Genomic DNA, 25000 nt, shown 5'->3' with positions numbered 1-25000 from the left:
CTGAGAGCTAAACTCAGAATTGGTCTGCGAATCGGACCAAAGTCTGAGAGAGTCAACTGACGAGGTTTTAGACTTGAATTCAAGCACCTATAAAAGACTCTTTCTAGTATATTGCTTATTTCCTTGTATGACAATGGGCAATATACTTTTATACTATCTATATGATTTTTTGCTCCCCTTTTTGCTGCCCTGTCTGCTTGGTCATTATAACGGAATCCAGTGTGGGATGGTATCCAACAAAAATCAACATTTGTACGTTGATGTTTTTGACTTTTTGCATTCATTATCAGTTGTTTCGCTTGTCAGTTTAACGACTTCTCTTTTACGAAGTCCTTTAAGTAATTTCCTGTAACTGTATTTAGAGTTGTTTTGTTGTTGTTGTTTTTTCTTCCAAATTTCACCCACATTTTTACCCTCATTTGCCCAGTTTCTCCCAACCATCCATTCATCCACATCTCCCACCCCTTCTAACCGATAATACTCAGATGTATTCATAAATACTTTAACAAAATGTCTTCAATCACCGATATGTGTGACGGGACATTAAACAAAATTCCTCCCCTCACCTAGATATCTAGACAACTCCGTTTTTCAAATGACATGTGCACACTGTGTTTTCCAAAGATACGCACAAAACGTACGGTGAACGTTCCTTTTGTTGCACCCCAAAACAGTGGAATTCACTACCCTCACACCTCCCTCACACCCACGTTCAAGACAGAACTCAGAACATATTTTTTTCAAACCGTATTTTCATCAATAAACTTTTCCATCTACACACGCTTGCTGTGATCTGATGGCTGGGTGTGCTCTGTGTTGGTTTGCATGCATTATTTTGTGAAGATTTTTGGTGTAATTTGTATGGTGCCTTCTTCCTTTGTGCTTATTGTGACCGTGGTGAATGGGATGTATTTATTTTGCTGTGATTTGGGCCTGTGTGATGTGAGACTGATATATTGCCTGTGCTGATTTTTGTTGTACATACTTTTCCTGTCCCTTATCCTTAAATTTGTGTTTCATTGTAATGAGCGCTGATTCCCATCTGAAACGGGGCTGCTGCACTATAGAAGCCTGCATTTTATCATCATTACTGATATTATCAATTAATAATTATACTATTATCATTATCATTACTACTACTACTTCTACTACTACTACTACAGCTACTACTATCATTCATCATTTTTTTCTTTTCTTCCTGTCTGACAAACCCAACCCCTGACAACTATCATTAGTGCAAGATGATTTTCTCTTCTTCATTTTCTTCGAAGTGGGTGGCGTTTACAAGGTATTTTACCTATGCACAGTTTTCAACAAAGGATCTGGGGATGGGGTCAGGGGCGTTGGTGGGCGCTCACCAGACACTGGGCACTAACCAGGTCAAAGGTCAAAGGTCCCATAGCCTTTTCCGACCATCGGGGGCAGTGAATCCACACCCACTGTGTCCAGGGCTCGGCACAGGAAGGCAGTGAATCCACACCCACTGTGTCCAGGGCTCGGCACAGGAAGGCAGTGAATCCACACCCACTGTGTCCAGGGCTCGGCACAGGAAGGCAGTGAATCCACACCCACTGTGTCCAGGGCTCGGCACAGGAAGGCAGTGAATCCACACCCACTGTGTCCAGGGCTCGGCACAGGAAGGCAGTGAATCCACACCCACTGTGTCCAGGGCTCGGCACAGGAAGGCAGTGAATCCACACCCACTGTGTCCAGGGCTCGGCACAGGAAGGCAGTGAATCCACACCCACTGTGTCCAGGGCTCGGCACAGGAAGGCAGTGAATCCACACCCACTGTGTCCAGGGCTCGGCACAGGAAGGCAGTGAATCCACACCCACTGTGTCCAGGGCTCGGCACAGGAAGGCAGTGAATCCACACCCACTGTGTCCAGGGCTCGGCACAGGAAGGCAGTGAATCCACACCCACTGTGTCCAGGGCTCGGCACAGGAAGGCAGTGAATCCATACCCACTGTGTCCAGGGCTGGGCACAGGAAGGCAGTGAATCCACACCCACTGTGTCCAGGGCTCGGCACAGGAAGGCAGTGAATCCACACCCACTGTGTCCAGGGCTCGGCACAGGAAGGCAGTGAATCCACACCCACTGTGTCCAGGGCTCGGCACAGGAAGGCAGTGAATCCACACCCACTGTGTCCAGGGCTCGGCACAGGAAGGCAGTGAATCCACACCCACTGTGTCCAGGGCTCGGCACAGGAAGGCGGGGCCCAGTCTTACAAGGTGGTTTACAGTATACACACACAGCAGAGATGAGAGTAACAACTGTTGAATACAAATGGAAAACAGAAAGAGAAGAAGCGACAGACAGGGCAGAGACAGAGACAGATGGGGAGGGAGAGAGAGAGAGAGAGAGAGAGAGAGAGAGAGAGAGAGAGAGAGGAAAGGAGACATGGGAAGAGAAACGATCGAGCATGCAGAGAAGGAAAACAGAATCCTAAAACCAAAACCCCTTTCATGCCCCAGTCTGACAAGCACACAGGAGCCCTGCGGTTAAAGCATTACACTTTCCATCTGAGGATCCTGGTTCGAATCCTGGTCATGACACCTGTTGTGTTCAGGATGGATAATTTTCCCCTATATTCCCCAAGTCAACTGATGTGCAAACCTGCTAGTGACTGAACCCTTTTTCATGTGTATCAAGATCAAATATATATATGATAATCAGTTGTGTCCGACTATGACCATCAGAACAGCAGAGGAGGCAACTGCTGTTCCGACTATTTGGGCTAGAATTTGATTATAGTGGACAGTGTCTTGCCCAAGTACATCCCCACTCTCTCGGCCAAGAGGGTTTTAGGACAGTCGGCGTTGGGATGGTTCCCAAAGGCCAACTAGCCTACAAAGCTGCAGCACTAAGAGCCAGCACAATTTTGCCTCCTAGTTTGAAAGTCATAGTCCTTCACAAAAGACTAAGCTGTAAATGGTTTCCCATTGACTGGAGAAACCATTGATAATACAGCTCTCACTTTGCTGTTGGCCCAAATGTAAACTTATGTCAATCTGTGATATAAGCCGAGTGTAGATCAAATACACGCGTTAAAGATCCCTTATTCCATGTCATCGTTTGACGGGTTATGGAAACAAGAACACAGCCAGCATGCACACCCCTGAAAACAGAATTCGGCTGCCTCCATGGCAGAAGGAGAAAAAAAAAGGTCGTACAGGTAAAAACCAACTTTCATATTCCGTCAATGCGGGAGCTGCAGCCCACCAATGCAGAAAAAAAAACAGAACGCACAAGTCTGCAGTACCACAAAACAACACACCACCACACACAGCCGTTCCAAACCCCTCCCACAACAAAAATCACACAAAGCACACAAGTTAAGTCCTGTTTCGGTATCCTAAATTCTGGGATCTGTTTCAACGGCAATTTTTGTGCATCAATGAAACAATATTTATTAGATGACGCAACCCATTTTCAGTGTTTTATTTTCTCTTTTTGGAGGGTTAGTGGGCTTGAGTTTGATATAGATTAAGTCATCAAACAAAGAGGCAGCCATCTCGTAAGGTCCCAAAAAATCACCGGCAATGACGCGTTCATTCAGTTTGTGCCAGTCAGAGAACTGCTCTTTCCGTTCTGGGCCCTGCAAGCCATGCAAAGGTTAACGAAAGACATGGCGACTTGAGATGACAAATGTCAGCTCATGTTCATGTTAACTCACTCAGTACGGCCAGTCCTCTCTTCTCCTCTACACAGACCCCTCGGATGTCCAGTGGGTGTCTCAATGACCCAACCTTTACCTTCCGTCGTCAGAATTGTTGTATTCTTTGTCAACATTCACCTCTTCAGTATGAGAGCCTTCCACTTGCAATACTTTGATGGCGGTAATTGGGGTGAAACGCTGTTAATGTCTTCTCTTTTGCCTGTTCGTATGGAGAGTTAAGGGACGCTTCTCAACATATCATGCCTTAACTCTTTCCATACGAACGGCGAAAGAGACAACGTTAACAGCGTTTCATCCCAATTACCATCATCAAGATATTGCAAGCAGAAGGCTCTTATACTGAAGAGGTGAATGTTGACAAAGAATACCACAGTTCTGACGACGGAAGCTAAAGGTTGGGTCATTGAGACACCCACTGGACATCCGAGGGGTCTGTGTAGAGGAGAAGAGAGGACTGGCCGTACTGAGTGAGTTAAATTCTTGATTCGAAGGGTCGACTGCATGCGATGTATGTCACTTATCATCATATGGCTGCATTGCAAAACACAAAAATTCTGGTTTCAATTAAACAGGTCCCAGAATTGGGCATACTAAAAACAGAACATTACCCAAACCACAATATTCCCTCCCAGCAAACCACGTGGCACAAATCGAACCCATGTAAGCGTTCTCAACGATGACCGCAACACAAAGTCAACACCCCAATTCACCCCACAACTCACTGCGAGGAAGTAACTCCACACTATCAACGACAGGTTTGGCAATTGGAAGGGAAATAACCCACAAACAAACACAAAACAAACTGGTGGGTGGGTGGAAGGGGGTGGAGGTGGGGGGGGGGAGATGTAAAGGATAAGAACAGCTACTGATGTCACAGGCTATGCTCTAAGCATCTACATTCTCTTCGTTCTGGAGGGGGTGGAAGAGGGTAGGGGAAGCTAGGGACGGCGGAGAGAGAAAGGAGGATGGATCAACTGTACTGATGTCACGCTGTGACAAACCAGAGCTGGCTATCAGTTTGGAAATAGAAACCCTGGTTTTTAACCCTTTCATTTTTGTTGTTGTTGCTATCCGTCACTCCGGTATATACCGATTTTACTGCACACAACTACAATAAACATCTGCTTTCACTCTTTTTTGGGGGGTAGGGAGAAGAAAAGAGGGTACAGAATTTGTTTTTCAAAAGGGTAATTTTTGCTCGAATTGTACTAAAGGAATAGTTATAAGTTCATAAAAGAATAAATAAAATGCCAATATTTCTTTGAGAAAACCCCCCCCAACAAAATCCCCTGTTATATAGAACGATGAAACTGCTATAATTTCTTATATGTTAACTTCTTAAGAAAAAGAAAAGAAAAGCATCCTGTTTACGGACCTTAAAAAAAAAAAGTGCTACATTTTCACAAAGGAGAACAAAATATTGAGAGAGAAAGATTTCTAGAAAAACAACAACAACAACAACAATCAAAACCCCATAAAACAAACCCTCAATAACAGATTAATATAGATCTAAAACAAATAACGCAAGTCTCACCCAGAGGGAGGGAGGAAGGGGAGGGAGGAAAAGTTAGGGGGGTTCACAGAATTAAAACTATGGCAAAAAAAAAAAATTCACCTGATTCACACACGCATATACCTAATGCCAGGACACACTTCCAATTAAAAAGAAAAAAAAAAAAAGAAAAAAGAAAAGAAAAGAAAAGAAGGGAGCTAAAAACAAAAATGGGTGACGAAGGGAAGCAACTTTGGCTGCTGCACTGCACTTGCCATTACCACGAACCACCACTACCTGCGTCCCCTGCTGGGCCCGAGAGTGAAGCGCAGCAAGGTGTGGAAACCTTATCCTCATTAACCGCTGCAAACCAGCAACAAGTCCACGATATCCTGAGTTTTTGGGCTGTGTGTGTGTGTGTGTGTGTGTGTGTGTGTGTGTGTGTGTGTGTGTTTCTTTGGGTTTTTTTCCCCAACATTGATGCAATAAAATATCTTTGTCTCATTGTCATACACACATCACAAACCTCACTGCATTTCCTAATGACGTTTACTTGCAGCACGGACATAAACAGCATTCAGCTGTAAAAGGACACAGACATCCTAATTTCCCTCTCTTTTAGTTGTACACATGAAAACGGGAGTATGACTACTGACATTTTTTTTTTTTTTTTTAAAGTTAGAGGTCCCATAAACTTTCCAGGGCCATCTGGGCAGTGAATTCATGAATCCACTGTGTCTAGGGCTCAGCGTAGAAAGGCAGGGCTCAATCCCCTCCCCCCCCCCCTTCCCCCGCTTGTAATCTTCCCTGACCAATTTCAGGTTCACATTTACACCCAAGTGGAGTGAGGAAAATCAAGAGTACAGTCCCTTTTCCCAAGGACACAACACCATGCTGAAACCATATAGAATCATCTTCTGCATTAGCATCTCTGATAAAGTTATTGGATGTCTGCCTGTATATTTGTCAACAACTATAAACACAAATCTCTGAAATGAAGTATTACTTTCCTGTATATCTTAAAAAAAGAAAAAAAAGAAAAAGAACTGGATTTGACATTTACCAATCTGTAAATGTAAATATTTTCTCTGTGTCTTTAAACAGAACTCTCACCAAAGTGTTCCTCTGCAAACTGAACGGTCACCTTTCTACACACCCTTTAAATGCACTTTATATTTCAGGAATAAAAATCAAATTTCACAGAACCAGTTAACTGATATATGTTTGTTAAAGTATTCTAAAAATTTACAATAACATCATTCAACTTCTGAAAAGTTCACCTTTACATACTGCAGGTTTTCCTTCAGCAAAATGTGATCATACAAAACAATAATTTAGGTTCATTTTTCAGCAAAATGTGATCATATCAAAGCATATCAAAACAATAATTTAGGTTCATTTTTTAAATGCATCATTTGATATTCCTGTATCAATATGCAAACAAGAAATGGATTTTCTTTATATCAAAAACAGACATGTAAATGTTGAACTCTGTAACAATGCCTTCCACCCATCATCTTAAAAGAAAAAAAAATATGAGGTGTTTAAAAAAAAAATGCTATAAAAAAAAAGAATAAATTTATAAATAAAGTTAAGCCCCAAATCCAGAAAAAACCAAAAAGCATACCATATCATCAGGATAGTCAGTTCTGGCATTTATGATGCCAGTGTCGTCGGCACTCTGATGAACCAGACACAACATAAATGATAGAGACAAATATAATTTTGAACCAGCGGAGATAAAAACCTTTGACTGACCCAGTTTAACATAAATTTAAAACAATCAAAATTCATGAATGAATGAATGAGTTTGATGTATATGGGGGACATGAATATTTCCATACTTAGGTTGGTGTGCATGAAGACACTTACAAACAAATGTACACAGATAGAAACAAAAACAACAACAACAAAAAAGTAACAACCAAAGAAACTCTCTCTCATACTCACACACACACACTGCAACTCAAGGGGGTTCCAAATAAAAACATTCATCCTCAAGAAGTCAAATTTTGAGCTATGTACAGAGCAGTCATCAAAATGCAGTCTCCATGTTTTTAAAAAAGGAAAATCATATCATCACAAAAACAGCAACAACTGTGAGAAAAAAAAAAGAAAAGAAACAAGAGAGCCATGGCCTTCAAGACTCACTTGTGGCAAATTAAGTCCCCTAGCATTAATTACAGAGTAATTTCCCTTCTTTACTATCTGCACCAAAACGTTTGCAAAATAAATAAAAATTCCATGCTTAGCAAAAGAAGTTCCTGTTTGAACAAAAAATGATAATAATGACTGCTCTTGTTGTTGTGGTCAGAAGTGCCAAGTTTAGAGAATACAAAAAATATAACAGTAAATGCAGTTTGCATATAATTAGGCTTCTTTTTTTTCTTTTTTTTTGTGCCCATCCCTGAGGTGCAATATTGTTTTAAACAAGATGACTGGAAAGAACTGAATTTTTCCTATTTTTATGCCTAATTTGGTGTCAACTGACAAAGTGTTTACAGAGAAAACTTCAATGTTAAAGTTTACCACGGACACACAGACACACGGACACACACACACACACACAGACAACCGAACACCGGGTTAAAACATAGACTCACTTACACAAGTGAGTCAATAAAACAATATAAAAAAAAACCAAACAATAATCAGACCAAAATACAACCCCTCCAGTTTCAGGTTCAAGGAGGCGTCAAACCATGTGGACTGAACCATACACACTACACCACATCTGCTTTGGATATACAACAACAACAACAACAACAGCAAAACAAAAACAAACTACACCAAAATATGATAAAAACGAATGGTACACAGGCAGGGCATTCATGTCAAACTGTGTGTACATGTGTTCAAGACGTATGAAAGGAAGCAACTGAAACTGATACAACCCCCCCCCCCACCCCACCCCCCAAAAAAACAAAAAAAAACAAAAACAACAACACAAAACCAATCCAAAATATGATAAATAAAAAAGAAAGGTACACATACAGGGTATACATGTCAAACTGTGCAATCATGCGTCCAAGACGTACGAAAGGAAGCAACAGAAACTGATCCCCCCCCCCACCCCACCCCCCCTCAAAAATAACCCCCCAAAAAAACAAACCCCAAAACAACAACACAAAAAACAAACTACACCAAAATATGACAAATAAATATGAAAGATTCACAGACAGCCATACATATCAAACTGTGCATGCATGCGTCCAAGACGTACGACAGGAAAGCAACAGAAAACTGATACATACATCCCCGCCCTCAGAGCTGACGCCGGTGATGCCACCAACGTGTGAATGGTCCGCTTCCTTCCTGACGGCAACCGGCGCTCGTCTCGCCCCCTTCATCAACGTCTCCGCGTCGATCTCCACGTCGCTGATGGCTTTGCGCGTCCGCTTTGGTGCAGGGAGATCATCCTTGACGACTGGCTTGCCGACAGATTTGTCTGCCTTGGCTTGTGCTTCTGCAGCAACTGTTGTGAATCACAAGGGGTGGGGGAGGGGAGAGATGGTAACACATGTATAAATATGCAAGAATGCATGCATGCATGCATGCATGCACACACACGCACACGAAAAAAATGTGGGTGGCGCTGCGTTGTAACAGCATACTCTCCCTGGGGAGAGCAGACCGAATTCCACATAGAGACAACTGTTGTGACAAAAGAGTAACAGAACACACACACACACACACACACACACACACACACACACACACATTTTAAAAGAGTAACAGAACACACACACACGCACGCACACACACACACACACACACACACACACACACACACACATTTTAAAAGAGTAACAGAACACACACACACGCACGCGCGCACACACACACACACACACACACACACACACACACACACAGAGTTGAAACTGTGCCGCACTATAAATCTGTGTAGTCACACAAACAACAAAATGGTCAAAAAACTGGCTGTGCCATTTGTGTGTGTGTGTGTGTGTGTGTGTGTTTGTGTGTTCTGTTACTCTTTTAAAATGTGTGTGTGTGTGTGTGTGTGTGTGCGCATGCACATGTGTGTGTGTGTGTGCATGTGAGTATGCCTGCATGTGTGCATGCCTATGTGCATATGCATGCATGTTTGTGATACAGTGCATCATGATGTTCCCACTGGACAGTCAATGCCGGCAAGAACCCTGGACACACATCAACATTCCGAGAAAAAAGCAAACCACTCGCCTAAAAGTCAATATACATATCCCACTTGCCTCTAATCCACACACACACAGCAACTCTCTTTGCATCTAAACACTTCACAACAGCAGTTCTTTCACACGCATTTCTATTTCACACAGCCGTTGTTGCAATTCTCTAGGCTATTCAAACGCAGTACTATGAAGCTATTTCCAAACTAAAATCTTTCCAGCAGACATTTGCCATCTTTATAAATTCTGGAATTCAATGTTTCCTCATATTTGAGACATCAATATACAAAACTTTTTACCACCAGACTGAAGGAATGTGTGTGTGTGTGTGTGTGTGTGTGTGTGTGTGTGTGTGTGTGTGTGTCTGTGTGTGTGTGTCTGTGTGTGTGTCTAAGCATCTGCGAGTGTCTGTGTGCATGCAAGAGTGTGTGTGTGTGTGCATGCTGGGGAATCAGCTCTGGTCACAAAAATAATTACCACAATGACAAGGCGCCAACTAGTTAACTAAAACAAAATCCATCTCCAATTACACACCCAATGCCTGGAACAACAGCTAGTATGGCATAGAGCAAACTGATCAACTGGCCTGCATATGTGTGTGTGTGTGTGTGTGTGTGTGTGTGTGTGTGTGTGTGTGTGTGTGTGTGTGTCTGTGTGTGTGTGTCTGTGCGTGTGTCTAAGCATCTGTGAGTGTCTGTGTGCATGCATGAGTGAGTGTGTGTGTGTGTGTGTGTGTGCATGTTGGGGAATCAGCTCTGGTCACAAAAAATAATTACCACAATGACAAGGCACCAACTAACTAAAACAAAATCCATCTCCAATTACACACACAACGCCTGGAACAACAGCTAGTAAGGCATAGAGCAAACTGATCAACTGGCCTGCGTATGTGTGTGTGTGTGTGTGTGTGTGTGTGTATGCATGTGTGTGTGTCACTTTGCAAATGTGTGTGTGTGTGTGTGTGTGTTCACGACAAACAGTGATCTGACATGTAGTGGTCACTTTGCAAATGTGTGTGTGTGTGTGTGTGTGTGTGTGTGTGTGTGTGTGTGTGTGTACATGACAAACAGTAATCGGACACCACACACAGGAACAGGGAGAAGCATACTGGCGTTACTCTATCTCACCAGCCTTTGCCTTCTCTTTCTTTCTTCGAATTCTCTCTCTCTGCATCACAGCCTCTGAGAACAGCAGGGGTGACAGTCAGTGGACTCACACTCACACAGAGGGTGGTGGAGGGGTGTGTGGGGGGTGGATGAGGAGGGGTGGAGGTGTGTGTGTGGGGTGGATGAGGAGGGTGTGTGTGTGGGGTGGATGAGCAGGGGTAGATGGGTGTGTGGGGTGGATGAGGAGGGGTAGAGGTGTGTGTGTGGGGTGGATGAGGAGGGGTGTGTGTGGGGTGGATGAGCAGGGGTAGATGGGTGTGTGGGGTGGATGAGGAGGGGTAGAGGTGTGTGTGGGGTGGATGAGGAGGGGTGTGTGTGGGGTGGATGAGCAGGGGTAGATGGGTGTGTGGGGTGGATGAGGAGGGGTAGAGGGGGGGCGGGGGTGGATGAGGAGGGGTGGAGTGGTGTGTGTGGGGTAGATGAGGAGGGGTAGAGGAGTGTGTGGGGTGGATGAGGAGGGGTAGAGGGGTGGTGTGGGGTGGATGAGGAGGGGTGGAGGGGTGTGTGGGCGGTGGATGAGGAGGGGTAGAGGGGTGTGTGTGGGGTAGATGAGGAGGGGTAGAGGAGTGTGTGTGGGGTGGATGAGGAGGGGTGGAGGTGTGTGGGGGTGGATGAGGAGGGGTGGAGGGGTGTGTGGGGGGTGGATGAGGAGGGGTGGAGGGGTGTGTGTGGGGTGGATGAGGAGGGGTGGAGGGGGTGTGTGTGGGGGTGGATGAGGAGAGGTGGAGTGGTGTGTGTGGGGTGGATGAGGAGGGGTAGAGGGGTGTGTGTGGGGTGGATGAGGAGGGGTAGAGGGGTGTGTGTGGGGTGGATGAGGAGGGGTAGAGTGGTGTGTGTGGGGGTAGATGAGGAGGGGTAGAGGGGGTGTGTGGGGGTGGATGAGGAGGGGTGAGTGGTGTGTGGGCGGTGGATGAGGAGGGGTGGAGTGGTGTGTGGGGTGGATGAGGAGGGGTAGAGGGGTGTGTGGGGGGTGGATGAGAAGGGGTGTGTGTGGGGTGGATGAGGAGGGGTGGAGGGGTGTGTGTGGGGTGGATGAGGAGGGGTGGAGGGGTGTGTGTGGGGTGGATGAGGAGGGGTGGAGGGGTGTGTGTGGGGTGGATGAGGAGGGGTGGAGGGGGGTGTGTGGGGGGTGGATGAGGAGAGGTGGAGTGGTGTGTGTGGGGTGGATGAGGAGGGGTAGAGGGGTGTGTGTGGGGTGGATGAGGTGGGGTAGAGGGGTGTGTGTGGGGTGGATGAGGAGGGGTAGAGGGGTGTGTGGGGTGGATGAGGAGGGGTAGAGGTGTGTGTGTGGGGTGGATGAGGAGGGGTGTGTGTGGGGTGGATGAGCAGGGGTAGATGGGTGTGTGGGGTGGATGAGGAGGGGTAGAGGGGTGTGTGGGGTGGATGAGGAGGGGTGGAGTGGTGTGTGTGGGGTAGATGAGGAGGGGTAGAGGGGTGTGTGTGGGGTGGATGAGGAGGGGTAGAGGGGTGTGTGTGGGGTAGATGAGGAGGGGTAGAGGGGTGTGTGTGGGGTGGATGAGGAGGGGTAGAGGGGTGTGTGGGGGGTGGATGAGGAGGGGCAGAGGGGTGTGTGTGGGGTGGATGAGGAGGGGTAGAGGGGTGTGTGTGGGGTGGATGAGGAGGGGTAGAGGGGTGTGTGTGGGGTGGATGAGGAGGGGTAGAGGGGTGTGTGTGGGGTGGATGAGGAGGGGTAGAGGGGCGTGTGGGTGTGGATGAGGAGGGGTAGAGGGGTGTGTGTGGGGTGGATGAGGAGGGGTAGAGGGGTGTGTGGGATGGAGGGGGGTGGGGTGGAGGGTTGTGTGTGGGGTGGGTGAGGAGGGGTAGAGGGGCGTGTGGGTGTGGATGAGGAGGGGTAGAGGGGTGTGTGTGGGGTGGATGAGGTGGGGTAGAGGGGTGTGTGTGGGGTGGATGAGGAGGGGTAGAGGGGTGTGTGTGGGGTGGATGAGGAGGGGTAGAGTGGTGTGTGTGGGGTGGGTGAGGAGGGGTAGAGGGGCGTGTGGGTGTGGATGAGGAGGGGTAGAGGGGTGTGTGTGGGGTGGATGAGGTAGAGGGTGTGGATGAGGGGGGTGGGTGGAGGTTGTGTGGGTGTAGAGGGTAAGAGTGTGGGTGTGGATGAGGAGGGTAGAGGGGTGTGTGGGGTGATGAGGTGGGTAGAGGGGTTGTGTGGGGTGGATAGAGGAAGGGTGTTGGTGAGAGGGTAGATTTTGTGGGGTGGATGGAGGGAGAGGTGTGTGTGGGTGGATAGAGTAGAGTGTGGGGTGGATAGGAGGGTGAGTTGTTGGGGATAGGGTGGTGATGAGTTGGGGATGAGAGGTGAGTGGTGTGTGTGGGTGAGAGAGGGTAAGGGTGTGTGTGGGTGGGTGAGGGTAAGGGTGTGCGATGAAGGTAGTGTTGTGGGTAGATGAGGTAAGGTGTGTGTGGGGGGTGATGGAAGTGGTTGGTGGATGAGGTAGGTTGTGTGTGGATGAGAGGGGTTGAGGTTTGTGTGGTGTGATGAGGATGGTAGGGGGTGTGGGTGTGGATGGGTGTGTTATAAGGTGAGGGGTGGGGTGGATGAGGAGGGTAGAGGGGTGTGGTGGTGGATGAGGAGGGTAGAGGGTGTGTGTGGGGTGGAATGAGGAGGGGTAGAGGTGTGTGCGTGGGTGGATGAGGAGGGGTAGAGGGGTGTGTGTGGGGTGGATGAGGAGGGTAGAGGGGTGTGTGTGGGGTGATGATGAGGGGTAAGAGGGGTGTGCGTGGGGTGGATGAGGAGGGGTAGAGGGGTGTGTGTGGGGTGGATGAGGAGGGGTAGAGGTGTGTGTGTGTGGAGGAGGATGAGGAGGGAGTAGAGGGGTGTGATGTGGGGTGGATGAGGAGGGGTAGAGGGGGGGTGTGTGGGGTGGATGAGGAGGGGTAAGAGGGGTTTGTGGGGGGTGGATGAGGAGGGGTATGATGAGAGGTGTGTGTGGAGGGGTGGACTGAGGAGGGTAGAGGGGTGTGTGGGATGGAGGGGGTGGGGTGGAGGGTATGTGTCTGTTGTGATGGGAGGGGTGGTGTGGTGTGTGTATGTGTGCATGATGGTGTGGTGTGGTGTGGTGTGGATGTGGTTGTGTGTGTTGTGAGTGTGTGTGTTTTGTGTTGTGTGTGCTGTGGGTGTGCTTGTGCGTACTGTGAGTGTGTGTGTGCGTGTGTGTGGTGTTGTGTGGTGTGGTGTGGTGTGTGTGTGTGTTGTGAGTGCTGTGTGTTTGACTGTGTGTGTTCTGTGTGTGTGAGTGTGCTGCTTGTTTCTGCTGATGTGTGAGTGAGACTGAGAGAGAGAGAGAGAGAGAGTGACGAGAGAGAGAGGAGTGTGTGTGTGTGTGTGTGGATGTGTGTGTGAGTGAGTGAATGTGTGTTTGAGTGTGTGTATGAGTCTGTGTGTTTTGTGGTGTGTGGGCATGTGATGGTGTGGTGATGGTGCGGAGTGTGTGTGTGTGTGTTATTCTCTTCTCGAGACTTCTGATGATACATATACACAAGTCCCTGATGCTTTGAAAAAGGAAACGACGCACAGCATATTCATACACAGGGTCCATGGGATGCTCTAAAATTTAATTTCTGCAACAAAAACACTTAAAACTAGAGAAAACTGTGAGGGCATTCACTGCACCATATTTTATCATGTCTTATTCAACATATTTTCACATATATCGTATCATTTGACACTGTCACTGTGTAGACAATGAATAAAAATACAGGCCCCAATCATCAAAACCAAAAAAAGAAAAAGTCAGGAAAGAAAGAATAAGATAGCAAGAAAGAAGTGAGATACATTATTTCTCTCAAATCCACGATCGAAATGAAAACATGATACACAAACAGAAAAAAGTAACAAACAATTACTTTTTTTTTTATAAACAAGCAAACAAATGAATAAAGCATAAAATGAATCAGATATACATATCTACAGCAATGCACCATCCACTTTAACCCTACTGCATTCACACAGTCCACAGCTGAACACTATAAAGAGTTTCTTTATAGAATATGTGAAAGCAGGAGGGTTAAAGCTTTGCGGATTACAATCAGCATATAACAGAAACCCACGCCCCCATTATCCAGATAATCAATAAACATGTTGATAGCACACTGATGTAATGCAACATTACAGTCTGTTTGAGCGTATTCAAGCTCTTCAGATCCCACCAAAAGGAACAGAAATGGTCACTGAAGAAACAACAACACAGAGAGAACATCCGAGAAAAAACATGACCAGAGGATTACGTGTACACCATTTAAAAACAAGTTTCGTTAACATTTTAATCAAATACGTCTACATCCAGATGCTGGTTATCAGTCAGTGTACAGTGCTTACTTATGCAGTACACATTTTCTGTTACAATAAAATACCCTGCAGGCCCAATGCTCAGCTCATCTCACAGACTGACATAAGCTTACAGTTGGGCCAACAGCAAACTGAGAGCTGTATGATCAATGGCTTCTCCATTGCAGTGGAAAGTCATTTACAGCTTAAAGTCTTTTGTGAAGGACTATGACTCTCAAACCAGGAGGCAAAATTGCCTTTAGGAACCATCCCAACGCTGACTTTCCTAAAACCCTCTTGGCCGAGAGTAGAGATTAACTTGGGCAAGACTCTCTCCACTATAATCAAATTCTCGCCCACATAGGACAGCAGTTTCCTCCTCTGCTGTTCTGATGGTCATAGTCGGACACGACTGACTATCAGACATACATACACACAACATACCCTGCGCCCTGACGTATAGTGTGAGTGTGTTTGTTTATACAGGGTTGAGTCACACCTGGATACTCTCTGCAATCTGACCCATAACAACTGAAGTGTTTACTCAATACTGTGTACATTACACGTTACAATAACACACCCTGTGTCTTGATCTTTGTAGTTAAATTTCTTGTGAAGAGAGAGACAGAGAGAGAGGGGATGAGAGAGAGCGTATGTGTGCGTGTGTGTGCGCGTGGTGTGTGTGTGTGTGTGTGTGTGTGTGTGTGTGTGTAGATGTGCAATGCGGTTTGGCTGACTGAAATGGAGAGGCACGTAAATTTCAGTAATCTGTATATTTGTATATAGCTATTTCCATTTGGTGCCATTTAATTTATCTTTTTATTTTCTATTCATTTTTTTCATTTTATTTGTTTGTTGTTTTCTTCTTATGTTGGACATGTGCTGCTGCCAAAAAGAAAACCTCTGTACCAAAGTATAGACAATAAAAGTTTGTGTATTGTGTATTGTATTGTGAAATGCAGTGCGAGTGTGTTTCTGTTCATCAAGAGCGGAGTTAATGTCCTGCCACTGTGGAGGTGGGAGCAATGAACGTGTTATCTCTTTGTCTGGAACACTGTGTCACCTCGCTACAGGTCAGCAGAACACACAGGGAGGAGGTAAGCACTGCCAGGAGAGAATGAAAACCTGAGGCACTCCACAGTGCTGCTGGGCTGGAAAGTGACCCCCCGAAATATTGTTCATTAATCATTAAAGATTATATCATTGTACAGTAGAGATCCATGTATTTTTCATTAACAAACACACACACACACATATATATATATATCGATGTGTGTGTGTGTGTGTGTGTGTGTGTGTGTATGTATGTATGTATGTATGTATATATATATATATGTGTGTGTGTGTGTGTGTGTGTGTGTGTGTGTGTGTGCAACTGGTGGTATTGTCTCAGTGTAAAAGCACACATATATGTCTTGTTTTTTCTTGTTTTTTCCATTCTCCTCCCCACACCGCCTTGTGTTATCTATCTTTGTAACCATTCTCCTCCCCCACACTGCCTTGTGTTATCTATCTTTGTAACCATTCTCCTCCCCCACACTGCCTTGTGTTATCTATCTTTGTAACCATTCTCCTCCCCCACACTGCCTTGTGTTATCTATCTTTGTAACCATTCTCCTCCACACTGCCTTGTGTTATCTATCTTTGTAACCATTCTCCTCCCCCACACTGCCTTGTGTTATCTATCTTTGTAACCATTCTCCTCCCCCACACTGCCTTGTGTTATCTATCTTTGTAACCATTCTCCTCCCCCACACTGCCTTGTGTTATCTATCTTTGTAACCATTCTCCTCCCCCACACTGCCTTGTGTTATCTATCTTTGTAACCATTCTCCTCCCCCACACTGCTTTGTGTTATCTATCTTTGTAACCATTCTCCTCCACACTGCCTTGTGTTATCTATCTTTGTAACCATTCTCCTCCCCCACACTGCCTTGTGTTATCTATCTTTGTAACCATTCTCCTCCCCCACACCGCCTTGTATTATCTATCTTTGTAACCATTCTCCTCCACACACTGCCTTGTGTTATCTATCTTTGTAACCATTCTCCTCCCCAACACAGCTTTGTGTTATCTATCTTTGTAACCATTCTCCTCCCCCACACTGGTGCCAATTGTCAGAGGTCTGGGGCCCCTTGGCCAAAGAGGTAGGGTGCATTGTAAACACCTAACAAAATCATCATCATAAATACTCCCAACGCACGCTTTTGCCCGTCAGTGCACTTACCAGCCACCAGTTCCAAGTCCGGAATTTTCTTGGGCGGCAGCAGTTCTTTGACTTGATCCTCCACGTCGCTTTGTTCTTCCTGAAAAACACAATCCTTCATATATACAACAACAACAACAACAACAACAAATACTCAAGGCGTTCTAGAAAACAAAAACAAAAGACAAACAGGTGAATGAGCCAACACGGCAGAAAGTACGTGACGAACAGGGAGGTCAGAGCCAGAAACAAAGAGAGCCACAGAAAAGAGCAAACTCCTGGCACCAAATTTCCAGAAGGTAGCGAATACTATCTGTACTAATAAACAGCTTTTTTCTTTTTCCATCCCCACAGGAGGGGGCCGGGGGGGGGGAGGGCGGGGGTGTTCACTTTCAGTTTCTCAAGGAAGCGTCACTGCATTATTCAGACAAATCCATACACTCTACACCACATCCGCTCAGCAGATGCCTCACCAGCAGCATTACCCAACGCGCTTGGTCAGGTCTCGAGTGCATGCATGTATATTTGTGTACCTATCAAGAGTCGATTCCTTCAGTTCTACACAGTTTTGCCAGAGGACTTCTTCTTCTGCGTTCGTGGGCTTCAACTCCCATGTTCACTCGTATATAATATACGCGAGTGGGCTTTTTATGTGTATGACCGTTTTTACCCCGCCATGTAGGCAGCCATACTCCGCTTTCGGAGGTGTGCATGCTGGGTATGTTCTTGTTTCCATAACCCACCGAACGCCGATACATGGATTACAGGATCTTTAACGTGCGTATTTGATCTTATGCTTGCGTATCCACACGAAGGGGGTTCAGGCACTGGCAGGTCTGCACATATGTTGACCTGGGAGATCGTAAAAATCTCCACCCTTTACCCACCAGGCGCCGTCACCGTGATTCAAACCCGGGACCCTCAGTCCAACGCTTTAACCATTCCGCTATGGCGCCCGTCTTGCCAGAGGACAACACTTCTGTTGTTGCCATGGGTTCTTTTCCAGTGCGCCAAGTGTGTGCAGCACAAGTGACCTTGGTTTACCGTCTCATCTGACTGACTAGACACTCCGGTCTCTGTACTGGCAGATGAGCGTCTTAACCATCTGACCCCTTTTCTACCTCCAAGGGAGGGGGCACAGCATAATGGTCATGTGTAGAAACACCTCTACACTCCATCTCGCTCACTACGATCGGCTTCGGATCCACTCTGTTTACGCATACCCAGATTCAAACACTCCACTGTTGGCCGCCGTTCTTTCTCTGTCTCTGGACCTTGCGATTGGAATGAACTTCCTCTTTCGCTTCGTCAGGTCTCCACACTCAGCTCTTTCAAGTCTGGCCTTGAAACCCACCTCTTCCCAAAATAGCCTCCCTTGCCTGCCTCTTCCTTGTCTTTAGTTTCTGCAGTTTTAGAGTTATGCATGCGTGTGAATGACTGGTGCGAAAGCGCTTTGATTTGTCTTTGCACAAGATTCAGCGCTATATAAATACCATTATTATTATTAAAAACATATTTGTATTTGTATTTCTTTTTATCACAACAGATTTCTCTGTGTGAAATTCGGGCTGCTCTCCCCAGGGAGAGCGCGTCGCTACACTACAGCGCCACCCATTTTTTTGTATTTTTTCCTGCGTGTAGTTTTATTTGTTTTTCCTATCGAAGTGGATTTTTCTACAGAATTTTGCCAGGAACAACCCTTTTGTTGCCGTGGGTTCTTTTATGTGCGCTAAATGCATGCTGCACACGGGACCTCGGTTTATCGTCTCATCCGAATGACTAGCGTCCAGACCACCACTCAATGTCTAGTGGAGGGGGAGAAAATATCGGCGGCTGAGCCGTGATTCGAACCAGCGCACTCAGATTCTCTCGCTCAGATATCCCACTCGTAGTGGGTCACAGTCCGTGCTGTGTTCCTACGTTCCGGTCTTTCCTCCCACTGGTCCACAGCTAGGCCTGCGTGCTGCAGCTGTCAGAGCAAGCACTCTGGTTTGTTGTCAGCACTCTATTTCAGAACCTCTCTCCACTTCTGCGCTTGGGGCGAGTCCTGACTATGTCTTCAATGTCGGCAGATTCATATATGTATATATATATATACATTTATCCATCATTCGTTTCATCATAGTATATATATATATATATATATATATATATGTGCAGAGAGAGAGAGAGACAGAGAGAGAGAGAGAGAGAGCATATGTAAATAAATACATTTATCAATTATTCGTTCTGTCACAGTAAGCAGAAAACTATATAAATATATTCACCTATTATTCATTTTATCTGAAGAAGCAAAACACTGCACACATCAAAACACATTCATCCACATTTCCTTTCATCACAAAGGAGAGGAACACACGTCGTCGACGCACAAAGGAGGAGAGGAACACATGTCAACGACTCACAAAGGAGAGGAACACATGTCAACGACGCACAAAGAAGGAGAGGAACACATGTCAACGACTCACAAAGGAGGAGAGGAACACATGTCAACGACTCACAAAGGAGAGGAACACATGTCAACGACTCACAAAGAAGGAGAGGAACACATGTCAACGACGCACAAAGGAGAGGAACACATGTCAACGACGCACAAAGGAGGAGAGGAACACATGTCAACGACGCACAAAGGAGAGGAACACATGTCAACGACGCACAAAGGAGAGGAACACATGTCAACGACGCACAAAGGAGAGGAACACATGTCAATGACGCACAAAGGAGAGAAACACATGTTGATGACACACAAAGGAGAGGAACACATGTTGATGACACACAAAGGAGAGGAACACATGTCAACGACGCACAAAGGAGAGGAACACATGTCAACGACGCACAAAGGAGAGGAACACATGTTGATGACACACAAAGGAGAGGAACACATGTCAACGACGCACAAAGGAGAGGAACACATGCTGTCAACACACAAAGAAGGAGAGGAACACATATCGACGACACACAAAGGAGAGGAACACATACTGTTGACAAAGAAGAAGAGGAACACATGTCGACGACACACAAAGGAGAGGAACACATGCTGTTGACAAAGAAGGAGAGGAACACACGTCAACGACACACAAAGAAGAAGAGGAGCACCCCTTCTCGACGCACAAAAAGGCCTCACCTCCGACAGCTCCGCCTCCGAGAGGGGCTCGGGGGTGGAGGAGGGGGTGAGGGTGGGGGTGGGGCCGGGGGACCCCTCGAAGCGGGGGAACTGGAAGCGCATGGAGGAGGCGGCAGCCTGTCCCCCGTCTGGCGTTTCCTCCTCCTCCTCCTCCCCACCCCCCGCCACCCTGCCCCCTCTGAGGGCGGGGGCCACCGTCACCCCCTTCCTCCTCTTCTGCTTCTCCTTCTGTTTCTCTGCAGGAGAGAAGAAGAAGAAGAAAAAAAAAAGAAAAAAAAGTGAGCGCACCTCTTTGAAATTCTCCTCCTCCGTCGGGTACAATAGCCGAGTGGTTGAAGCATTGGACTTATCTAATAATGACAATAATAATAATAATAATAATATATAGTTTTTCTATGGCGCGATATCCAGCACCAACGCTGCTCAAATCGCCTTACATCATAGGTGACTATAAACATCTCAACCGCTATCTGACCATGGAAAACATCCAGTGTGTTCATATGAATGCAAAAGCACACTAAAGATTATAAAAGCTATGAAATAAATAAGGCTCAGATTAAAACAAAATGCATTTTTTGTAGAACACACACACACACGCACACACCCACCCCCCCACACAGATATATAAATGTCCCTCCCTTACACACACACACACACTGACATTAAATATCAACTGCATTAAAAAGAAAGTTGCATAAGAATTAAAATATTTTTTATTTTCTAACATAGAATTCTGTTCGGACACACTAACATGCATACACACTTACACACACATACCAGAGCATTGTAACCTCACAAACACATGCATGCACGCACGCATGCACGCACACACACACACACAACCACACACACACACACACACACACACACACACACACACAACCACACACACACACACATGCCAATCAAAAATAACCAGATAGAAAAAATGACATCACATCTAAGACCGAAACTACATAAAATACACAATGCATTAAAACAGGACTATAAAAATACTAGCACAAAGATACTTGCCAACAAGCATACCTTGGGTTTAACCATTCTGTCCATAACAAAAATGCTTGCGGAAAGGGTAAGTTTTCATATCTGACTTAAAGGAATGTAGATCAGAGGAATTTTGAAGAGATGAAAGTAAAGAGTTCCACACCTGTGGAACCTGAGCTCTGAAAGACCTATTTCTAGCGCATTTCAGATTAGTCCTTCGGTGGCTATGGAAAAAAGAACAAACCCAGCATGCACACCCCTGAAAATGGAGTATGGCTGCCTATATGGCGGGGTAAAAACGGTCATACACGTAAAAGCCCACTTGTGTATATACAAGTGAACGTGGGAGTTGCAGCCCACAAACGAAGAAATAGTTCTCCCCTCCTTACGTCTGCGAGGCTACGTTCACACTATAAGCCCAGCCAACTGCTGTCAGCCTGACACAGCAACACACACTAAGACAAATAGTAAAAGAGTGGTAACTCTCTCCAGTCACAAGGTACACAACTTCAAGTCAGTGCTGCTTATGCTACCGATTCAGCTAGCACACAGGTAAATAAAAGGTACATTGGAACAAACCCAGACACTTCCTTTTATTTGTAAAGCATTTACAGCTTGGTCTCCGACCGAAGATAGGCGCTATATAAGTATCCATATCATCATTATCATCATCATCGTTTTCAGTTTCACGCTGTACACAACTTAGAGCTTGGTCTCCGACCGAGGATAGGTGCTGTATAAGTATCCATATCTTCAACTTTTATTAATGTAAACACCAAGAGCTCTCCGCCTGGGGGGGATGTAATCATCAGTCTGCATTCCTACAATCATCATTATCAATCATGTGAACATCAGTCTGCATTCCTACAATCATCAGTATCAATCATGTGAACATCAGTCTGCATTCCTACAATCATCATTATCAATCATGTGAACACGCCCAACGACACCAACCTATCAACATCTGCAAGGTGGACTTCATCTGCTGCAGGAGGTCATACTTGCTGACCTCCGACCTCAAGGTCAGATCCACCCTGGACAGGCTGCCGGGGGTGGAGGGAGGGGAGAGGTAAATGTCCGTGGGGGCCAGGGATAGCCTCCCTTCCTCATCCGACTCCTAAAACAAAGAGATGACACAAGACTCATATTTCTGATTTTTTTTTTTTTTTTTTATATACATCCCTCCCAATCCTTGTTGGGTTTTTTTGAATGACAATTACAGGTCCCTGAAAAATTATTTTAATAAATGTCTAAAAAAAATTTTTTTTAAACACACAAAAAAAACCACTGGGTAAGAATAGGATGTTATTTTCTGTCTTTTATGGCCAGGCAATGAGGATTATCAGATTTGGGGTAATGATACATTTTGAGTCTGATCACTGGGCCTGAAAAACCTGGTTTGGCCGTAGGGGGTGTGCTGCGCTGTTGAACACATCACCAACATTCTGTCCTGGGACTGGGCCTGAGTTTCGGCAAAGCTCCCCTCTGTCCACTCAGTGATATTGTCTGCCCACCTCTTCTGCTGTCTTTCACTTTCACTGCGTTGACGGCCACAATCGTCAATTTGATTTTTACGCCGTTTTTGTTGGGTTGCGATGAAAGAAAAACAAACTACAGAACGCGACAGACCTATTAGTGAGGATGAAAACCTAGTCCTACTGTAAGTGGGTTCTCCTGCAGGCTACTATCACTTCACCTTTCGCCCTTCCGAGCTAGCCGGTCCCTTGCTGATCTACGGACAGCAGGGCCCCAAAAATAAATTTAAAAAACCAAAAATATTAGGGTAAGAGAGGGGGTGGGGAAGAGGAGGAGGGGGGGGGGGGTAGGGGACCTGTTATCTAATTAACTACTGATTGGGGGGCACCCTAGACTTAAAGGTGTCCAAGGTGTCTGCTGCTATAGCTGTTTCAGGCAGGTTGTTCCAGTCACGTATCGTTCTGCGGAAGAAGGAATATTGCCTGTATTGGGTTTTACACCGGATCTGTCTGAATGTTTCACCAACATTCTCCAATTATGGCGGTCGTGGAATAGGGCCTGAGTTTCGGCAAAGCTCGTCTCTGTCCACTCAGTGATGTTTTTTTGGGGGTTTTTTGTTGTTGTATTTTTGCATTTCTTTTTATCACAACAGATTTCTCTGTGTGAAATTCAGGCTGCTCTCCCCAGGGAGAGCGTGTCGCTACACTACAGTGCCACCCTTTTTTTTTTGTATTTTTTTCCTGCGTGCAGTTTTATTTGTTTTCCCTATTGAAGTGGATTTTTCTACAGAATTTTGCCAGGGACAACCCTTTTGTTGCCGTGGGTTCTTTTACATGCGCTAAGTGCATGCTGCACACGGGACCTCGGTTTATCGTCTCATCCGAATGACTAGCATCCAGACCACCACTCAAGGTCTAGTGGAGGGGGAGAAAATAACGGCGGCTGAGCCGTGATTCGAACCAGCGCACTCAGATTCTCTCGCTTCCTAGGAAGGACGCGTTACCTGTAGGCCATCACTCCACGTTGTCTGCCCACCTTTGTCACTGTCTGCCTCGTCTCCTTCCCCCCCTGCCCTGCTCCCTGAAGGGTGGGCTTGGACAGCCCGTCAGATCTTTGTCACCTGACCATACCATCTCATTGTTCTTTCTTTATCTTTTTCTTTTTTTTTTACAGAAACAAGAAGACACCCCCAGCATTCACACCCCCGAAAATGGAGTATGGCTGCCAACATGGCAAGGTATAAAAACAAAACGGTCATACACGTAAATACACATGTCTGTGTGAGGGTGTGTGTATGCGTGACTGATGCCTGATGTAGGAAACAAACAATGAGCGTTCAATGACACTATCAGTCGGCTCAGAAATGCTTTTATTTGAGAACATATGTTTATTACTCTTGTTTAATCAAGTAATCCGCGTGTGTGGGGTGGGAGGTGGTGGGTGGGTGCGGGTGTGTGCTGATTATCTGGTTGTGGTTTTCCACAATTCATCTTTATTCTTATCTGTCTATTATAATCAATGTGCAGTATAGTAGGCTATGTTTATAATTATATTCAAATAATGTTTCTTAATTCTTTCCGTTTTCACATTAAGAATACTAGTTATTACCTGCAGTGTGTGGATGTATGTATGAAACGATGTATGTGATATTTTTTACATTTGTATCTTCGTAATATTCATAAAAGCTGTCGTTGACTTTTACAGTTATGGTCCCCATGTTGTTTACTTGTCTATGTTGTGATAATGCACCTGAGCAAATTCCTCCAGTTGGAGATAATAAAGTTATTCTTATCTTATCTTATCTCTACCCAGGTAAGCAGCCTGTTGTGCAAATGACTCAGTGTTTGTAAAGCGCTTAGAGCTTGGTCTCCGACCGAGGTTAGGCACTATTAAAAGCATCCAGTTCACATCATCATTATATGGGTGAGGGTAGAGAGCTTTCCAGTCTCCTAGGTCATCATATAGTGGAGTGATGACCCAGAGGTAACGCGTCCACCTTGGAAGTGAGAGAATCTGAGTGCGCTGGTTCGAATCACGGCTCAGCCGCCGATATTTTCTCCCCGTCCACTAGACCTTGAGTGGTGGTCTGGACGCTAGTCATTCGGATGAGACGATAAACCGAGGTCCCGTGTGCAGCATGCATTTAGCACACGTAAAGGAACCCACGGCAACAAAAGGGTTGTTCCTGGCAAAATTCTGTAGAAAAATCCACTTCGATAGGAAAAACAAATAAAACTACACGCAGGAAAAATTTTTTTTAAATGGGTGGCACCGTAGTGTAGCGACGCGCTCTCCCTAGGGAGAGCAGCCCGAATTTCACACAGAGAAATCTGTTGTGATAAAAAGAAATACAAATACAAATACATATGTGCAGACCTGCTAGTGCCTGAACCTCCTTCATGTGTATACGCAAGCAA

The 25000-nt window shown here is 45.7% G+C and overlaps 1 protein-coding gene across 4 annotated transcripts in view; it reads right to left on the bottom strand.

The window, feature by feature from the left end:
- LOC143284909 (uncharacterized) overlaps positions 1-25000 on the bottom strand; it is a 140596-nt gene that overhangs the window by 70411 nt on the left and 45185 nt on the right. For all 4 annotated transcript variants that reach the window (XM_076592048.1, XM_076592049.1, XM_076592050.1 and 1 more), the window contains exons 22-25: positions 22062-22224; positions 20124-20359; positions 17021-17099; positions 8428-8648 (exon numbers count right to left, since the gene is read on the bottom strand). In XM_076592048.1, coding sequence (XP_076448163.1) covers positions 8428-8648; positions 17021-17099; positions 20124-20359; positions 22062-22224 — 699 coding nt within the window. The remainder of the gene's footprint in view (positions 1-8427; positions 8649-17020; positions 17100-20123; positions 20360-22061; positions 22225-25000) is intronic.

This window comes from Babylonia areolata, chromosome 8 (assembly GCF_041734735.1).
Source record: "Babylonia areolata isolate BAREFJ2019XMU chromosome 8, ASM4173473v1, whole genome shotgun sequence".
NCBI lineage: Eukaryota > Metazoa > Mollusca > Gastropoda > Neogastropoda > Buccinidae > Babylonia > Babylonia areolata.
This window is presented reverse-complemented; position numbering and strand designations above follow the sequence as displayed.